The sequence below is a fragment of the Mustela lutreola genome, chromosome 3, assembly GCF_030435805.1.
Source record: "Mustela lutreola isolate mMusLut2 chromosome 3, mMusLut2.pri, whole genome shotgun sequence".
Classification (NCBI taxonomy): Eukaryota; Metazoa; Chordata; class Mammalia; order Carnivora; family Mustelidae; genus Mustela; species Mustela lutreola.
Window position 1 is genome coordinate 201764724 of NC_081292.1, and position 20095 is coordinate 201784818.

Genomic DNA, 20095 nt, shown 5'->3' on the forward strand with positions numbered 1-20095 from the left:
ATTTATGTAAAATAAAACTTAACTTTCAGGGTTTTTTTTTTTTTTTTTTTTTTAAGATTTTATTCATTTGACAGACAGAGATCACAAGTAGACAGAGAGGCAGGCAGAGAGAGGAGGAAGCAGGTCCCCGCTGAGCAGACAGCCCGATGCAGGACTCTGCAGGACTCAATCCCAGGACATGAGCTGAGCTGAAGGCAGAGGCTTTAACCCACTGAGCCACCCAAGCGCCCTATAAATTTCAGATCTTTTTAATGTTTCATGCATTCTATGATATACTGTGAAATTTGAATAGGTTATATTAGCTTAAAATGCCTAATTACAGAAACTGAATAACTGCAGGGCCTTGTTAAAGCTATCTTTTATGCTTATTTTCAGGCAATATTTCCTGAAGATTACTCTCATATCAAAAATCTGCTCAAAAGATTCTGACTCCCTAATGCCTATTTAAACCACTCTCCCTAACTTTCTGACCCAAAGTTCTAAATTCCAAAGTTCTGCATGAAACTCACTTTCTCCTCAAGCAGAAAGCAGCAAATTCTTTACCTTTCCCATTGGCCACCTCAAACTCCATACAACTTTTTTTTATTTATTAGAGAGAGATAGAGTGTGTGTATGTATGTGTGCGCATGCGCGCGCATGAGCAGGGGGAGTGGGAAACGGAGAAGTTGACTCCCCGCTGAGCAGGGAGCTGGATATTGGACTCTATCCCAGGACTCTGGTATCATGACCTGAGGGGAAGGGTGACTGAGCCACCCAGGCACCCCCACACTATTCTTTCCAAATTCTCTCTCCCCCAGCACATTCAAATCTTTCCTGATTATTCTAGTACTCACAGAACTCCGTCTGATTTCCTCCATTTGTCCCTATATAATCTAAATTAGCAACTTGTCTATGCACTCTTACCTTTCCTGCTCCCATCACACCTCCCATAGAACTCTTACAAGCATTTATTTATATTTAATATATAAGTTATTATCGAGGGTCTCTCTCAAATAAAAAAGAGAATTTTAAATTTTAGTATTAGCATCTGGCACATAGGAGATTTTTAACAAATTTGTATTGTCTTTTCCTAAACTATATTACTTGAAGTCCAGGATAAAGATATGTAATTACCTAAAATGTTAAAGCCATGAAAGATTAGGGATGAAAAAATTTACCAGAAATGGAGTATGGTCCCTGATTCTTTAATATTCTTTAGTGGTCTCAAAGACAGTTTGGTAGTGAGCACACAAAAATATATTCTCTGCAATATGGTTTACTCATAATCAATATTAATTTTTTAATCACATATTTAGTAATTGAATTTATGTATAATTATTAAAGTTTTTATAAGTAGAATTATAAGCTGTCAATCGTTAGGGAATCTAAAATCTTTTTATTACTGATTATTTATCAAAATAAAACCTATTTAGCCTGCTAAAACAAAAATATCTATGGGAAAATACATTTTCTATGGGATTAAATAAAACCAGAGTCTAGGGGCACATGAATGGCTCAGTCGTTGAGCAAGTGCCTTTGGCTGGAATCATAAACCCCAGGGTCCTGAGATCAAGCCCTGCATTGGGCTCCTTGCTCGACAAGAAGCCCGCTTCTCCCTCTCCCCTGGCTTGTGTTCCCTCTCTCGCTCGCTCACTCTCTCTGTCAAATAAATAAATAAAATACTAAATAAATAAATAAAACTAGCATCTAGACATAATATTCAAAATGTCCAGAATACAATCCAAAATTACTCGGTATACAAAGAACACATGAAAATCTCAATACAAGAAGATGAGTGTGCTGGGGAAAGGGAATTGTGGGAAATTGTTGTTGTTTAATGGGCACAGAGTTTCAGCTGTTAAAAGTTGAAAAGTTCTTTTAAAAAAAGATGAAAGGGCATCTTTCGGGTCCCTTCCTCTTTGGGAACTTTTTTTTTTTTTTTTAAAGATTTTATTTATTTATTTGACAGAGAGAAATCACAAGTAGATGGAGAGGCAGGCAGAGAGAGAGAGGGAAGCAGGCTCTCCGCTGAGCAGAGAGCCCGATGTGGGACTCGATCCCAGGACCCTGAGATCATGACCCGAGCCGAAGGCAGCGGCTTAACCCACTGAGCCACCCAGGCGCCCCATTTGGGAACTTTTTACTATCACTCAATAAACTGCTTTGCTGACCACCAAAACAAAACAAACAAAAACAAAACAAAAAAACCTTCAGATAGAGTTGGTAATGATCACACAATAATGTGAATGTACTTAATGCCACAGAAGGGGCCGTAGCTGGCACAGTCGGTAGAACATGCAATTCTTGATCTCAGGGCCATAAGTTCGAGCCTCATATTGGAGGTAGAGTTTACTTAAAAAATTAAGTTAAAAACTTAAAAAAAATACATTTAAAAATGGCAAAGTGGTAAATTTTATCCTACACATATTTACCACAATAGAGAAAAGCAGAGTGAACACCAAACAAGAAAACCCAAAGAAACCCATGCCAAGACACATAAAGTGCCAAAAACTAAAAATAAGCCTTTGAAAAAAGATACAGGACCTACAAAATGTTCAAAAAACTGTAGCTTTCTCATCAGAAACCACAGACAGCAGGGAATGGCACATGTTGAGAGCACTGAAAGAAAAGAAGAGTCAGGGCACCAGTGTGGCTCAATCAGTTGAGATTCTGCCTTTAGCTCAAGTCATGATCTCAAGGTCCTGGGATTAAGCCCTACATGGTCATCATCGAGTTCCCAGCTCCGGGGGAGTCTGCTTGTCTCTCTCCCTCTGCGCCTCCCCCATCCCTTGCTCACTCACTTTCTCTCTCAAATAAATAAAAATCTTTTTTATTTTTTTTTTAAGATTTTATTTATTTATTTGACAGATAGAGATCACAAGGAGGCAGAGAGGCAGGCAAAGAGAAAGAGGGGGAAGCAGGCTCCTGCCGAGCAGAGAGCCCGATGTGGGGCTCGATCCCAGGACCCTGGAATCATGACCTGAGCCGAAGGCAGAGGCTTTAACCCACTGAGCCACCCAGGTGCCCCTCAAATAAATAAAAATCTTAAAAAAAAAAAAAAAGATCGTCAGCCCAGAATTCTGTATCTAACAAATATACCCTTCAAGAATGAAGACAAGGACATTATCAGAAGAAAGAAAACTAAGGAAAAATCCAAGCCAGCAGATCTCTCTGAAAGAATTGCTAAAGGAAGTTCTTTAGACAGAGGAAATAAATAAATAAATAAATAAATAAATAGCACCAACAGAAAAATTTAGAATGTCAGGAGCAATCAAAATTATAAATATCTGGGTATAAAAACAATAAACCATTCTCCCCCCTCGAGTTCTTTAAAATATGTTTGGCAGGTGAAAGCAAAAAATGTAACATTGTCTGATGAGGTTTTCAATGTAGGTAGATGTAATACAAACGACAAAAGCATAAAGGGGTAATGGGATCTGTAGGAAGATAGTTTTCACATTTTAATTAAAGTGATAAAATACTGATTCTAAGTAGACTGAAAAGTATTTAGTAATCTCCAGAGCAATTATCAAAAACATTATATAAAGAGATAGCTGGGGTGCCAGGGTGGCTCAGTCTGTTAAATATCTGCCTTCAGCTCAGGTCATGATCCCAGGGTCCCAGAGTGGAGCCTCACATCAGGCTCCTTGCTAAGCAGGAAGCCTGCTTCTCCCTCTCCTCTGCCCCCCACCCCCCCTAGTGCGTATGTGCTCTCTCTGTTGAATAAATAAAATCTTTAAAAATAATAAAAATAGGGACACCTGGATGGCTCACTCAGTGAAGCATATGCCTTCAGCCCAGGTCATGATCCCTGGGTCCTGGGATCGAGTCCCACATCAGGCTCCCAGCTCAGCAGGGAGTCTGCTTCTCCCTCTCCCTATCTCCCTCCTCCTGCTTGTGCTCTCTAAGAAATAAGTAAAGTCTGGGGCGCCTGGGTGGCTCAGTGTGTTAAGCCTCTGCCTTCGGCTCAGGTCATTATCTCAGGGTCCTGGGATCGAGCCCCACATGGGGCTCTCTGCTCAGCAGGGAGCCTGCTTTCCCCCTCTCTCTCTGCCTGCCTCTCTGCCTACTTGTGATCTCTCTCTCTCTCTGTCAAATAAATAAATCAAATACTTTTTTTAAAAAAAGAAATAAGTAAAATCTTTTAAAAAATTAAAAATAAAAATAAAAATAAATAGATACTCAAGGGGTGTCTGAGTGCCTCAGTTGGTCAAGTGTCTGCCTTCGACTCAGGTCATGATCTCAGGGTCCTGGGATAGAGCCCTACAACTGGCTCTTTGTTCAGCAGGGAGTCTACTTCTCTGTCTCCCTCTGCCTCTGCTCCTGAACCGTGTGCATGCGCACACTCTCTCTCTCTCTCTCTCTGCTAAATAAATAAATAAAATATTTTTAAAAGATTTTATTTATTTATTTGACAGAGACAGAGTGAGAGAGGGAACACAAGCAGGGTGTTTGGGAGAGGGAGAAGCAGGCTTCCCGCCAAGCAGGGAGCCCAATGTGGGGCTCAATCCCAGGACCCTCGAGACGCTTAATGAGCCACCCAGGTGCCCCAAATAAAATATTTTTTAAAATAAAAATTTAAAAAGATAATCAAAATTAGAATTAAAACACTAAAAGTGGGGGTGCCTGAGTGGCTCAGTTGTTAAACGTCTGCCTTCAGCTCAGGTCATGATCCCAGGGTCCTGGGATTGAGCCCCAAGTTGGGTTTCCTGTTTGGTGAGTCTGCTTCTCCCTCTGCCTACTGCTCCCCAGCTTGTGCTCTCTCTGTCAAATAAATAAATAAAATCTTTAAGAAAAATAAATAAATGAGGGTGCCTGAGTGGCTCAGTGGGCTAAGCCTCTGCCTTAGGCTCAGGTTATGATTTCAGGGTCCTGGGATCGAGCCCTGTATCAGGCTCTCTGCCTGCCTCTCTGCCTACTTGTGGTTTCTGTCAAATAAATAAATAAAATCTTTTTAAAAAAGAAAAGAAAAATAAATAAGGAAATAAAATAGTAAAAGTGCTCAATCTGTAAAATGGCAGAAAGGGGGAAAGGAACAAAAAAGAGAGAGAGAACAAACTGAAAACAAGTAATATGATGGCAGACCTAAATCTAAACATAACCTACTAGTAATTAAATTAATATTAAATGGCCTAAATATACCCACTAAAAGACAAAGACTATCACAAAGAATAAGACAGCCAAACACTGTAAGAAACTTACTTCAAATATAATGATATAGGTAGGTTAAAAGTAAAAGGATGGGAAAAGATATACTAAACAAACATCAATCAAAAGGAAGCTGCAAGGAATGAAAAGTGGCTCAAAACTAAGGAAAAAAAAAAATCAGAGCACCTGGTTGGTTCAGTCGGTGGAGTGTATGACTCTTAATCTTGTAGTTGTGAGTCTGAGCCCCACAATGGGTGTAGAGATTACTTGGAAATAAAAATTCTAAAAAAAAAAAAATTTTTTTTAAGATTTTATTTATTTGACAGACATAGATCACAAGTAGACAGAGAGGCAGGCAGAGAGAGAGGGAGGAAGCAGGCTACCTGCTGAGCAGAGAGCTTGATGTGGGGCTCAATCCCAGGACCCTGAGATCATGACCTGAGCCGAAGGCAGAGGTTTAACCCACTGAGCCACCAAGGTGCCCCTGAAAAAAATTTTTTTAATCAATGAATATACTATGTTAATATACAAAGGGAAGAAACCACAATCATCTCAATGCAGAAAATGCTTTTGATAAAATCCAACATCTTTTCATGATAAAAACACTGAGAAAACTAAGTGCGGAAGAGAACTTCCCAATTATGATGAAGGGCATTATGAAAAAAATGTCATTCTCAGTGATGAAAGACTGAAAGGTTTTCCTCTAATATCAGAAAAGAGACAAGAATGCCAGCTTTCACCATTGCTATTCAACAATGTGCAGAATTTCTAGCCAGAACAATCAGACACGAAAGAGAAGTAAATAAAAGACTATCTCTATTTGCAGATGACATCTTATATACTGAAATCCCAAAGAATCCACAGGAAAGCTAATAAACAAAATCAGCAAAGTAGCAGGATGCAAGATCCATATGTAAAAGATCAGTTGTGTCTGTATACTCCTTCAATGAATAATCCAAAAAGGAAATTAAGAAAGCAATTCTAGGGGCACATGCATGGCTCAGTTGGTTAAGCAACTGCCTTCGGCTCAGGTCATGATCCCCCAGGGTCCTGGTATGGAGTCCCACATCGGGCTACTCCTGCTCTGCAGGGAGCCTGCTTCCCCCTTCTCCCCAAGGGGAGCCTGCTGCTCCCCTTGCTTATGTTCTCTGTCAAATAAATAAAACCTTTAAAAAAAAAAAGAAAGAAATGGCTCAGTCAGTTAAGCATCTGACTCAGCTCATGATTTCAGGGTCTTGGGAGCAAGTCCCACATCAAGCTCCCTACTCTGAAGGGACTGCCTCTCCCACTGCTGTTGTGCAACTGAAGAAAAGCCCTGGGGCACCTGCGTGGCTCAGGGGGTTAAGCCTCTGCCTTCGGCTCAGGTCATGATCTCAGGGTCCTGGGATCAAGCCCCACATCAGGCTCTCTGCTCAGCAGGGAACCTGCTTCCCTCTCTCTCTCTGCCTGCCTCTCTGCCTACTTGTGATCTCTAGTCAAATAAATAAAAATCTTTAAAAAAAGAAAGAAAGAAAGAAAGAAAGTCAAGCCAAGCCAAGCCCTGGACCCAGTGGCTTCACTGGTGAATTTTACCAAACGTCTGAAGCACATCAACCCTCCTCAAACTCTTCCAAAAGACCAAAGAGGAGGGCATAGTTCCTAACTCACTCTATGTTGCCAGCACTGCCTGATACCAAAGACACCGAAGGAAAACTAGAAACCAATACCCCTTATAATTATGGATACAAAAATCTTAACAAGCTGAATTCAATTGCAAATTAAAAGAGTATACATCACGATCAGTGGGATTTATTCCTAGAATGCAAGGACGGTTCAACATGCAAAAACTGATCAATACACAACATTAAAAAATGAAGGGGGGGTAAAACCCCCTATGTTATCTCAATTGGTGTCTGTGACAAAATTCAGCACCTTTGTAGGATAAAAACGGTCAATAAACTAGAATTAGAAGGAAACCAGTAACATAATAATCCAACATAATAAGGGTCACATATGAAAAACTCACAGTGCTCCTTATACTAAATGTGCAAGACTGAAAGGTTTCCTCTAAGATCAAGAACAAGACAAAGATGCCTGCTTCTGCCACTTCTATTAAAAGCAGTACTGAAGTTCTAGCCAGGCAATTAGGTGAGAAATAGAAATAAAAAGCATCAGGATTAGAAAGGAAGAAGACTGTCTGTTTACAGATGATATGCTCTTGGTATGTAGAAAACCCTAAAGATTCCACAAAAAAAATTGTTCGAACAAATAAATTCAATAAAGTAGAAGCACACAATCCCTACTTTAAAAAAAAAAAGGGGGGGGGGGGTTTGCCTGGGTGGCTCAGTGGGTTAAGCTGCTGCCTTCGGCTCAGGTCATGATCTCAGAGTCCTGGGATCGAGTCCTGCGTTGGGCTCTCTGCTCAGCAGGGAGCCTGCTTCCTCCTCTCTCTCTGCCTACTTGTGATCTCTCTCTGTCAAATAAAATCTTTAAAAAAAAAAATTAAAAAATAAAATAATAATAAAAATTATTTATTTATTTGAGAGAGTGAGAGAGAGAGCACACGATCAGAGGGAGAGACAGACTCCCCTGCTCAGCAGGGAGTATGACACCTGAGCTGAAGGTAGACGCTTAACCAACTGAGCCATCCAGGCACCCCACAACCTCTACTTTTAAAGGTAGAAACACTTACACATTTTTCCTCTTATTTTTCCCAATTTCCAGACACTGAGCTCTAAGTTTATGTTTCTGTATCCTCCATAAGGCCTACCTCATTGCCCAATAAACACTTGCTGATTGAACAGTATCCTTTTTTTTTTTTAAAGATTTTATTTATTTGACAGAGAGAGACACGGCGAGAGAGGGAACACAAGCAGGAGGAGCAGCAGAGGGAAAGGGAGAAGCAGGTTTTCCCACGGAGCAGGGAGCCCGATGTGGAGCTTGATCCCAGGACCCTGGAATCATGACCCCAGCCGAAGGCAGACGCTTAATGACTGAGCCACTCAGGGGCCGCTGAGTGGGAATGTCCAAACAGCCATTCATTCATGAAGAGTCGTCCATTTCCTATGCTAAGTATCTAAATATTATACTGAGTCCATTCTAAAGGTTTTTGGTATTTGTTAATATTATGACTTGTTTTTTATGCTCAAAGAATTCAACTGTATTCCTATTTCATTTTCTAGGATTTTCAAATAATACTATAAATCCAAGTAGCTATCTACGTTTATTATCTAGCCATCAAGATAAAGCCAGCTTCTGTTTATTATTTTTCCTTTAAATATGCTAGTTAACTAATGTCTAGTCCATATACTAGTACACCCTAATTTCAGTCATCATTTTGTTAACCCCCTAAAGCAATTTTTAATAATTAGTTACAGAAATTATCTTTCCCAAGATTATAGATTTTATTCATTTTGGAAGAACTGCTACATTTTTTTTTAAACCCAGTAAGTATATAATGTGATTCTCATTAAGAATGTGTAAGAGTTGGGGCTCCTGGGTGACTCAGTTGTTAAGTGTCTGCCTTTGTCTTGGGTCATGATATGGAGCCCCACATCCTGCTGCCTGTGCGGGAGGAAGCCTGCTTCTCCCTCTCCCCCTCCCCTTGCCAGTGTTCTCTCTTTCACTGCGTCTCTCTCTGTCAAATAAACAAATAAAATCTTAAAAAAAAAAAAAAAAAAAAAAGTACGTGTAAGAATCTCTTGAGGGGCTTTTCAAACCAAACATGCTACAAGGATGTTGATATTCAATGCCTTAGTGAGCTACTTGGTAGTGGCAACAACCTAAAGGGAGGTATCTTAGCCCTCACATATATTAGAGCGGCACGAAAGTTAAGAACTGATGGGAACTTTTGGTAAATTTAGATACATGTTCTCAATGTTCTCTTTCCTACTTCATTATGTTATTCTAATTGAGCATTCAATTAACTTTGAATTAAATTCACTCTAAAATCAAATTTGGTACCCTAATTTGGTAGATTATTAATAGATACTAAAATGTACGTAAGTTTCATTACAGTCTACTATATCATCTTAAAACAAAATGGAGGATTGATAAAAGTTTTAAACATGCATTCTATTATTTCCATGGATTCTGACTTGTGCTAAAAGATATAGAAATATTATGCCAAAGGAGGTAAAATGCTTAGGTTATTGGAGTTGTGAAAGAAACTACAGTTATTACCTGCTGAACAGCTAGGGTACTGTCCATTTCATCAAAGGATTCATCAGGCCAATTATAGAAATCCTATAAAAAAAAAAAACTCATTGTTAAAGCACACACAAAGTCAAAAAAGGCAACAGGACTGAGATTAACTTCAATTCTTAATAAAGATCCAGAATTGCACTAGAGAGAAAGCTCTCATACTATAATAACAGGATTATCAGTGAATAAGGGAACTTTACTCAATGTTTTTAAATGAACACCAAGATTTTATATAACTGAACTACAAGTTACATTTTTTCAACCACAAATCCCTCAAATAGGGCTCCCATAAACTTTTCATGCATTACCTGAAGAGATAAATCTATCACTTGTTTGTTTATGGCGGTTTAATATTTCTTAAAAAGTTAAGCTGAAAAAGAATCTCCAAGCACTGGATCAGTTTTTTACCTTAAGAAAACAGTCTGTAGTGGGGTTAGGTACTGTTCCATAAGTACTATTGTAGACTGACATTATAAATTATTATTCCAATTCCAAATGGTGTTTCAAATTTCTAAATCAAAATATGAGCTCCATCAAAAAGTAGTCATCCAGCCTTTTAAGGGCAATCAATACTTTTGTGGATCACCTGCACTGGTTCTGAATTCCTCTATAGACAGTCCAATCCACAGATATTCCCCTAAGTGATTAAGAGTCTTTCCATCTGACAGATTTTTTTCAGCAAGATCTACATATGGCAAGGTCTACCTATGTATCCTTAGCAAGCAGTACAATGCCTAACACATAGTAGTTGCCTGATAAATGTCCCTGGGGTATAACTGGGGGAAACAGTAGTAGTGAACCAATGATCTGTACCAATTAACATGGGTAAGTCACCAAACACCTCAAGCAAACTGGAGCAAACTTAAGAATTCAGTGTATGATACCACATGAATAGAAGTTTAAGAAATCCAAAGGATACCTATAGATATAATGCATACATAGGAAAAGTATGAAGAAAAGGAATGATAATCACCATCACTGTTTGGAAGGAGTGGGGAGAAGACAGAAGAATGTGATAAAGAGAGATTCATCTGTATTAGTAACGTCTTAGTTATGATGGTAGGTGATGAGTATACCTTCTTAAATGTCTTAAACTTTTCATATCATTCTTTATTATAGTGCCCTGTATGAATGAAAATGAATTTCTTTTTAATATGTTAAGAAATAAAAACAACTTTCTGGAAATTGTTTCAAGATGTCTCTCCCTAGATATCACCTAAGTATTATTATTTTTTTTATTTTATTTTTTTAAAGATTTTATTTTTATTTATTTGTAAGAGAGAGAGAGTGAGAGCGAGCACAGGCAGACAGAGTGGAAGGCAGAGTCAGAGGGAGAAGCAGGCTCCCTGCGGAGCAAGGAGCCCGATGTGGGACTCGATCCCAGGACGCTGGGATCATGACCTGAGCCGAAGGCAGCTGCTTAACCAACTGAGCCACCCAGGCGTCCCTCACCTAAGTATTATTGAAGACTAGTTTTTAAATTGTTTCTATGTTATCTATACCGAAAGTTGTTTCTATCGGTATGCTTTGACTACTCTTTCCTTTAAAAAAATTAAGGTAGTTTTAAAAATATTAGAAAGTACATAAAGGAATATCCAGAAAACATACAAAACTGTTAACTGGTAATCAAATGTTTTGTCTCATCACAACTGTTATATAAACACAAAAGGAACCAAAATCAGCTTAATGAACATTCTCATCTATTTCAAGGAATAAACATTGAAAACCAACTACATGCCTATATCCCAATCTAACCAATTAAAAAAAAAAGTAGGGGGACGCCTGGGTGGCTCAGAAGCAGCTGCCTTCGGCTCAGGTCATGATCCCAGTGTCCTGGGATCGAGTCCCACATCGGGCTCCTTGCTCGGCAGGGAGCCTGCTTCTCCCTCTGCCTCTGCCGGCCATTCTGTCTGCCCGTGCTTGCTCTCTGCCCCCCCCTCTGATAAATAAATAAAATCTTTAAAATAAATAAATAAATAAATAAAATTTAAAAAGTAGGAAAAAAAGGTAGGAAGATATAGATCCAAATAAATCATTTAGAATAGACCTATTTCAGTGAAGGAAATTAGTGTGACAAGAAATAGGAAAGAATGCTGCTCATGCAGTCTTTTTTTTTTTTTTTTAATCCTGACCTTTCCTATGATGATTTAACAACCTTGATCTATGACAATGTGGAAAAAAGCAAAGGAGATTTTTTTATGTGACTTATAACACAGAAAACAGATGTGTTACAATATTAACTTAAAATATTTTATAACATTTCAAAACAAATTTTATAACCTTTCAAAATTAAGGAGTAAATAAAAATGGATGGCGATTCTCAGAATGTGAGTACAAAAAAGTCGACCTCTAAATATAGTAAGAGAAACAGTGTTTCCAAAGAAAAAGAAGTAAAGCTATCTGAGAAAGGGGCATTTATAAAGAATGTCTGGAAAAGGTAAAAACAATAATACATAAATTTCCAGTAATATGTCCAGAAAACGGCCAGAAGCAACTGAGAGCTAAATCTGACGCTATAATGGGATGTTTAAGCTCAATACTCTAGAATTCAGTACTAAAAAAAACTTGTTAAAGAGAAAAGGTCACCAGTGAACTAAGAATCCACAGACTATGTAACCTTGAGCAAATGCAGCCGATTCTCTGGGACTCGGTTTCCTTATCTGTATCATGGATCTAGGAAGGTGTCTGGATCTAAAAGGTACTCTGAAAGGATTCCCTTTCTAAAATTTTTCTAAAATTCTGTAAAGCACATTAAAATCTATTCTCTGGCATACGGTCAGAGCTCCATCGTTGGTCCCTGGGTCTTCTTCCTCCCCTCTTATATCACCTTTTCTTTAAAATTACACTTCGACACGTCTCTTCCGATGCTAGCGCATACACTCAACAGCAATGTATTTCCGCTGGCAGGTGAATCACTTCAAATCTAAATGCCTGTTTGACTTTTCTTTATAATGTGAGACACACCGTCTTTTGAAAACCCCCAGAATCAATTCCTAACCGAACACCACCTCACCCCTGAACACTGCCCTACTAAAAGCGGATAAAACGAGCAGTTCATCCCCTGACTACGCCTCCCGTAACAAGGAATGACAGGTAAGCAGAGCAGCCCGAGAACGAAAGCCTGCTGGGGCAGAGAGCAGCTGCGGCGAGAAATGCTCAAAGGCCAACTGCAGGAGGATAAATTGTCGCCACCCGGATCCGGCTAGACGGGCTGGATGGCAGAGGCCGGGCAGGCACGTCACAAACCGGGAAGGAACCGGAAGCCAGGAGGAGGCCGGCCGTGTGGACGCCCCCTCCCCTCCCGAAATCCCCAGGGTCTCCACCTGGCGGGCCGCGCCCTCCGACGACGGTCAGCTACGGTTCAGGGGAGAGACGAGAACAAGCAGCCGCTGCTGACACGCTCTCGGCCCCGAGCCTCGGCGGTCGCCGCCCGCGTCTTCCACCCACCCCTCACGCCCACCCTCAAGTCGGGGCTCCGCAGGCCTCACGAGCCGCCGCCGCCTCAGCCATACCCCGGGGCTGCGGCTCCGGAGGAGCAGGCCGGGTGCGGGTGCCCCTGCCCGCCAGCTTACCGCCCCGGCCCAACCTCCTCTCGGGGGCGGCCAGCTTCCAGGTGCGGCGCGGCTCGCCACCGAGAGTTCCAGGGCAGGAAAGGTGCAGAGAGAGTACCTGCGCCTTGGTGCCTGGCCTGTTCCGCCTCAGCACTGCCGTCCCCTCCGCCATGACCATAGTGCCAGAGTCTGGGCGGCTGGAGTCAATACCCGGATGTGGGGGAAGGCTGCCCGCGCGGGGGGAGGGCGGGGGGAGGCGGGCGAGAGGGGAGGGGCGCGACGGGGTGGAGCGGCGCTCCGGCTCCGGACGTCAGGGAGGGGCGGTGGCTGACGGATCAGCCGTAGCCCGCGCGGAGCAGGGCGGGAGGCCGGGGAGGAGTCCCAGAAAGGACCGGCTGGCGGAGGGAGAGACACAGAAAAGGGAACAGCCGACGACTCACGCGGCGCGACGTGGAGGCAGGGAGAGACATGGCCGCGGGGGCGGGGAGTGGCTTCGGGACAGCCGGCCGGCACCGTGGGCCCCTACGAGAGTGAGCAAGGCCGGCGTAACCTGTGGGTCATCTCCCTGGGCGTACATTAGTCGCGCTGAAAAGACAGGGTTTGCACAATGGTGACTGCTGCAGTAATCCCTTGTACAAGCAGATACCCGGAGGAGCAGAATTCTGCCCCCGAATCCGCCTCGTCCGAGTGGAGAAACAGGCCCCAGTCCGGGAAAATTCCTCAGACCCCCGCAGGAAACCGACCCAATTTCAAAAGACTAGGGCTTAGACTGTCAAATGATGTTTCCACCATCCGCTGACTTCAAAGCCAAGGTCCTTTTCAATGACAAGTTTGTGTAGATAAAAGACTCAGAGGCTAATTATCTGAGCGAGCGTGGACATCTGGTATTCTGCGTTAGGCGGACAAAATTAGCTCTTATTTTTTTGCAAGTCAGAAGCAGGAAGAGAAAACGAATGCCCCTTGACAGATGGTGGGAGTTGTACATCTTTACATGATTCTAAATTTCTTTTGTTGCAAGTTTTAAGTGTTCTAACGTTATGTAATCACGAAAGTTCGGCAAACTTTTGTTTCCTGTTTAGAAACGTTAAATCTTTGATCAGGGAGGAGGGAGGCCATAGGATACCAGATGTGAAGCCAGCTCAAAGGGTAAAAACCGCATATACTAGGGTGATTTCCAAAAGAAAAAAACATCAAATAAACCTAAAGGTGCATTGAGAATGCCTGAGAGCTGTATCACAGACAGCCTCCAAAAATGGAGGGAGGAAAGAAAGGTTCGTTAAACTAGCGGGTGCAAATTTTACTGAATAATTGTCAGAGACCTGGAACTTTGCTCAAAGGGGTTAGACAACAGGAAGTTGGTTTGCCTTTAAGATTCCTCCTTTCTGGAAGGTGTATAGACTGGTAACTTCTCCAGAGCAAGTTAACTTAATTCCATCACTACTTCCTAGTATATTTATTTATTCAACAAATATTTATTAAGCCCCACTATGTGTTCAGCACTGAGGTACAAGTATGAAAAGGCCCAGTCTTTAACCATAAATTACTTATAGAGTGTAGCACTGGGGACAGACAGGCAATCCCCAATTCTCTTGCAAAATATGGTGAGACTCTAGGACAAGTGGCACCAAAATGATGCCTTCCTAAGAGGCATGGGGTGGGCCTGGGGAAGAGCAGAGTCCTAGGTAGGCTTCTAAATCTGTGAACAACTCTTACCTCCAAGGATTAAATTAAAATTTCCCAGATTGTGTGGTAGTGTCCCTCACTTGCAAGTAACAGTTACCTATAATTGAAGGGGCTCATCTTAATGTTCTCTTAAGTCCAGATCTGTTCTATGATTTCACCTCATCTGAAAAGAACAAGAGAAAAACTGAATAAGTAGGTTTTAAATTCAGGAACAGAATATGCATTCATCTCTGAAAAGTCTGATAAGGTTGCATTGTGATGTCAACTCTGGCCTTGCTCACAGGAAGAACCTTGTTCTTGAGAGTTGAAATGTTTCTAGCTCATAACCTTCACATTTTAATTCCTCTGTCAGTCTGCAGATTATCAACTCCAAACAAAAACAACTTTTAAACCAGTGTTAACCAGTGTTTGAGGGGTGAGAGAGGAAAGTGAAAAAGAAAAGAAAAGTTTCATCCTCATAGAGGACGAAAGCAAGTATAAAAGTAAATATTCCTGGGATACCTGGCTGGCTCAGCTGGTAGAGTATGTGATCTTGAGGTGGTGAGTTCAAACCCCACATTGGGTGTAGAGAGTACTTAAAAATAAAAGCTTAAAAAAAGTAAATATTCCTTGACTTTTTTTTTTTAAGATTTTATTTATTTATTTGACAAAGATCACAAGTAGGCAGAGAGGCAGGCAGAGAGAGAGAGAGTGGAGGAAGCAGGCTCCCTGCTGAGCAGAGAGCCCAATGTGGGGCTTGATCCCAGGACCCTGGGATCATAACCCGAGCCAAAGGCAGAGCTTTAACCCACTGGGCCACCCAGGCGCCCCAATATTCCTTGACTTTTATTAAAGTTTTAGAAGAAAATATTTTACAAATCCAAAATATCACAAATAATTTCAAAAATATCTATCTTATATGAAATTCTCTTTGTGGAAGGTTAAAATCCAAGTAAAATAGTGAATGCCCATTATGTGAAGGGCAATAAGCAAATGCTGAGAAACATAAATAAGATGTATAAGCTCCTTTCCTCAGAGAGTTTAAAAATGAATGGGGAAGGGTGATATATAGATTACTATATTTTACTATACTACATAACAAAATGTCAGGGCACCCTGGGTCACTCAGTCAGTTGAGTGTCTGACTCTTGATCTTAGCTCAGGTCTTGATCTCATGGTCATGAGTTCAAGCCCTGCGTTGGGATCCATACAGGGTGTGGAACCTAGCTGAAAAAAAAAAAAGGCAGCAAAATGTCTTAAGTCTCTTGTTGTCCATTCCCCTTCCCAAGTGTTCTTTGCAAACATACTTTTATCTTGCTCAGTATCCATCTCTCCTCATGTGACCAGGGAAAGGTAAACCCATCTCTAGTTGAGGTTTGAGTCCCTATTGTCCTAAGCCAAGATTTGGTTAAATGGTAAGCATCTGACTCCGTTTAGCCTAAAGAGGTATAAAAGTATATCTGATGGAGGCCTTTGGAAAGGTTTGGGGGAAGAGATAGGGTTAGGAGAAATGTTTTCTTGTTTTTGAGGAGATATCAAAAGAGATGTTTCTTTTTTTCTGCCCATGAACTTTGCCAAGTTCCTTAACTGCCTTAACCATATTGGCTTGAAGGGAGCCAACCTAAGAGCAAAACTGACACACTATGAATGATGCATGAAGTAGTGAAAATGTGGCTTAAAGTATGGGTAGCATTTCTATGTGGAGATGCAGACTTCATCCCAGGCCAAGCAAAGTTGAGGCAGCAGGGAAGTATGGGGAGGTATGTTCATAGTTGAACAGACTGAATAATGAACAACATATTTAAAAGATTTCAAACTTAGACAACTTTGACTACACTACAGATGAGAAGATACCGAAGTCCCATGGCACTTCACTTTTCTCTAGAATTCTAGAGCATTTGACCAAATCAGTGATTATAGTAAGCAGCTGCCAAAATGGGTCCCAGTGATTATTATATCCTGGTATGTACACTTTTTTAAAAATTATTATTATTTTTTAGAAATCTCTATACTCATTGTGGGGCTCAAACTCATGACCCTGGGACCAAGAGTTGCATGCTCTTCCAACTGAACCAGGCAGGTGCCTCATTTCCTGTTTTCAATAGGGCACCTGATGTCTTTCATGAAGTTAGCAGCACTTTCTGTCTTTATTTTCTCAATGACACTAATCCCTATCTAAAATTGTGCTGGGGACCTGGCTGATTCAGTTGGTAGAGCATATGGCTCTGGATCTTGGAGTTTTGAGAGTGAGCCCCATATTGAGGGTAGAGTTTACTTAATAAATAAAAGTATGTTATTAATTTAGTTGTTCACTTCTCCCTCCCCAATTTTATTCATTCCTGTTTCTCCAACAGTGCCTGGCACATATTCAAAAAAAAAAAAAATTAATGACTTAAAGGGAACAAACTGGCCTTTCTGAATTGACACTCAAGTCAGGTAAGTAAGTACCCACTGATGCTTTTGCAAGTCAAGTCATGACTTGACTTTGCAAGTCAAGTCTAAATGCTACTGAAAGACCATTTTGCAAGACTTGGGCTAAATTTTAGCATGTCTTAAAGAACTAGGCTTAATCTGTAAGAGGGAAGGGGGTTGGTTGGATCCATTCCTTATGTTTTATAACAAGAAAATCTCCAGATAAAGCTAAGACTGAAATTATATATATATATATATATATATATATATTTTTTTTTTAAGATTTTATTTATTTATTTGACAGAGAGAAATCACAAGTAGATGGGAGAGGCAAGCAGAGAGAGAGAGAGAGGGAAGCAGGCTCCCTGCCGAACAGAGAGCCCGATGTGGGACTCGATCCCAGGACGCTGAGATCATGACCTGAGCCGAAGGCAGCGGTTTAACCCACTGAGCCACCCAGGCGCCCCAAGACTGAAATAAAATTAAAAAAAAAAAAAAACACCTATAGAAACCATGGAAGAACCTTTAAATATTGGAGACGACTTTTCAGTTTGACTAATACCCAGAAGCCATAAATGGAAAATACTTATTTAGCTATACTAAAGTGACTTCCTGCAAGTTCAAAGCATAAACAGAATCAAAGCCAAAATGATAAACTAGAGGGAAAAACTTACCACAAAGAACCAATTTCCATAATAAAGATATCACACAAATCTTAAAAGGCCAATTGTCCAACAGAAAGACAGGTAAAGGATATTCACAGTCAATAAGAATAGTCAGCAGTAAAGAAACAGAAGTGACTGTCAAACACAAGATGCTCACCTATTCATAATGATAAAAGTAGAATTGTTTGGGGCGCCTGGTTGGCTCAGTGGGTTAAAGCCTCTGCCTTCAGCTCAGGTCATGGTCTTAGGGTCCTGGGATGGAGCCCCACATTGGGCTCTCTGCTCTGCAGGGAGTCTGCTTCCTCCCTTCTCTCTGCCTGCCTCTCTGCCTACTTGTGATCTGTCAAATAAATAAATAAAATCTTTAAAAAAAAAAAGAAGAATGGCAACATAAAACCTTTATAACATCTTCTATCATTGAGGCTGGGAAGATATCAGTCTCATACATTGCTGTTAGGATTATTAATTGATAGAACTTCTAGGAAGGGCAACTTGGAGATATGCGTGTGTATATACACATATGACTAAAATCCACATACCTTTTGACATAGTGATTAATCTTATAGTTGCTCATGGGCAAAGTAATTTATACAAAAATTTTATTCACTGCAGAAGTATTTCTAATTTAAATAAGACTAGAATTTAAATATTCAACAGTGGAGAATGCTTAAATTATGATTCACCCATATAATAGAACATTATACAGCTATAATGAAAAATTTAAATTTTTTTTTTTTTTTGACAGAGATCACAGGTAGGCAGAGAGGCAGACAGAGAGAGAGAGAGAGAGGAAGGGAAGCAGGCTCCCTGCCAAGCAGAGAGCCCGATGCAGGGCTTGATCCCAGGACCCTGGATCATGACCTGAGCCAAAGGCCGAGGCTTTAACCCACTGAGCCACCCAGGCGCCCCTATAATGAAAAATTTAAAAAGCTCTAGTTCTTTATAGAGTCATTCCAAAGACTATTATAAAAAAAAAAAAAAAGGTGTCAAATGGTATGTATGGAATGTTATTTTTTGAAAAAGAAAAAATGAATTATTCACATACATGAGACACACATGTATACATGCCCTAGCACACACGCATGCGCAGGCACATACACACACAATGTATACATAAGATACCACTGAAAATATAAAATGTAACACGAGTTGCCTCTGAGGATGGAACTGTATGGATGGGGGATAGGGTAGGGAAGGATATTTTTAGTGTATATCTCTTTAGTGTATATCTTTTATTTTTTTTAGATTTTATTTATTTGAAAGCGAAAGTGAGAAAGACCACAAAGGGAGAGGGAGAAGCAGACTCGCTGCTGAGTGGAGAGCCCAATGCTGGGCTTGATCCCAGAACCCTGGGATCGTGACCAAAGCAGAAGGCAGATGCTTAACGGACTGAGCCACCTAGATGCCACAGTGTATATCCTTGTGAATTTTTAACTATGTGAATGCTACCCATTTTTAAAAAATTTATTTATTTGACAGAGATCACAAGTAGGCAGAGAGGCAGGCAGAAAGAGGGGGGAACTCTTTCTGCAGAGCAGAGAGCTCCATGCCAGGCTCGATCCCAGGACTCTGAGATCATGACCTGAGCCAAAGGCAGAAGCTTAACCTACTGAGCCACCCAGGCGCCCCCCCCCCCACCCATTTTAAAATAAAACCAAAGTTTAAGAAACAAAATAACAGGCCTGACTCAAAATGTTAAGGGATATCTAGTCTCCTCCTTTTACAATTAATTCTTAAACTAAGAGGTGATTTGTCCATGTCGAGCTTGGATTTGACTGGGCTTTCTCTAGAAGGATGCATAAGGGTAAAGGAAACTATATAAATACTCTTCACAGAAATAAAAGTTCAAAACTCCATTTTGGTGTGGGTGCAGAGAAAACAACATGCTGGAAGAGGCATGACTTGGTGTCACTCTGGAGAGCAATCTGATAGTCTTTACCAAGGTTAAAAATGTTCACAAATAGGTAAGTGCATGGGAAGACTTACCTTATCAGATATCAAACTTACATATAAGTTTATATTTATATTGAATACAATGTGGTAGAATAGAGAAATCAATGGAACAAGGCTATAAAACCCACAAATAGACTTATTTAAAAATTTAATGTACAATAAAGGAGATTCCTCAAATTTCAAGGTGGGGGAGTGACGGTGGGTGAAATGGATAATCTAACAGGGTTGACACAAGCTAACTGTTGGTCAAATAAAAGTCAGACACATAAACCATATAGTAAATAAATTATGGATTAATTACTTACATGTTCAAAATTTTAAAAACCACTAGAAATGAAATTTGACTAGCTAAAAATTAAAAATGCACATCAAATTAGGACAAATATGACAAGCTAGTATCTCTAATATATAAAACCTTATGACCCATATTGGTTGGTGGTAATGCAAAATGGTGCAGCCACTACGGAACACAGTACATAGGTTCCTCAAAAAACCACGAACAGAGGGGCACTTGGCCAGCTCAGTCGGTGGAGCGTGCGACTC

General features: G+C 40.7%; 1 protein-coding gene and 1 long non-coding RNA gene across 3 annotated transcripts in view; both read right to left on the minus strand.

Annotated features, from left to right (window-relative positions):
• HSPE1 (heat shock protein family E (Hsp10) member 1) overlaps positions 1-20095 on the minus strand; it is a 43186-nt gene that overhangs the window by 16491 nt on the left and 6600 nt on the right. Inside the window, exons 1-2 of one of the 2 annotated variants that reach the window (XM_059168506.1) lie at positions 12979-13133; positions 9289-9351 (exon numbers count right to left, since the gene is read on the minus strand). In XM_059168506.1, coding sequence (XP_059024489.1) covers positions 9289-9351; positions 12979-13038 — 123 coding nt within the window. In that variant the 5' untranslated portion in view covers positions 13039-13133. Of the gene's footprint in view, positions 1-9288; positions 9352-12978; positions 13134-20095 lie in introns of those variants that run through there. The other variant, XM_059168509.1, reaches the window with a different exon arrangement.
• On the minus strand, positions 14302-17934 carry LOC131827619 (uncharacterized). The gene is made up of 2 exons (XR_009352076.1): positions 17757-17934; positions 14302-14706 (listed from the first exon to the last, which is right to left on the minus strand). It is a non-coding gene; the product is annotated as an uncharacterized LOC131827619 (long non-coding RNA).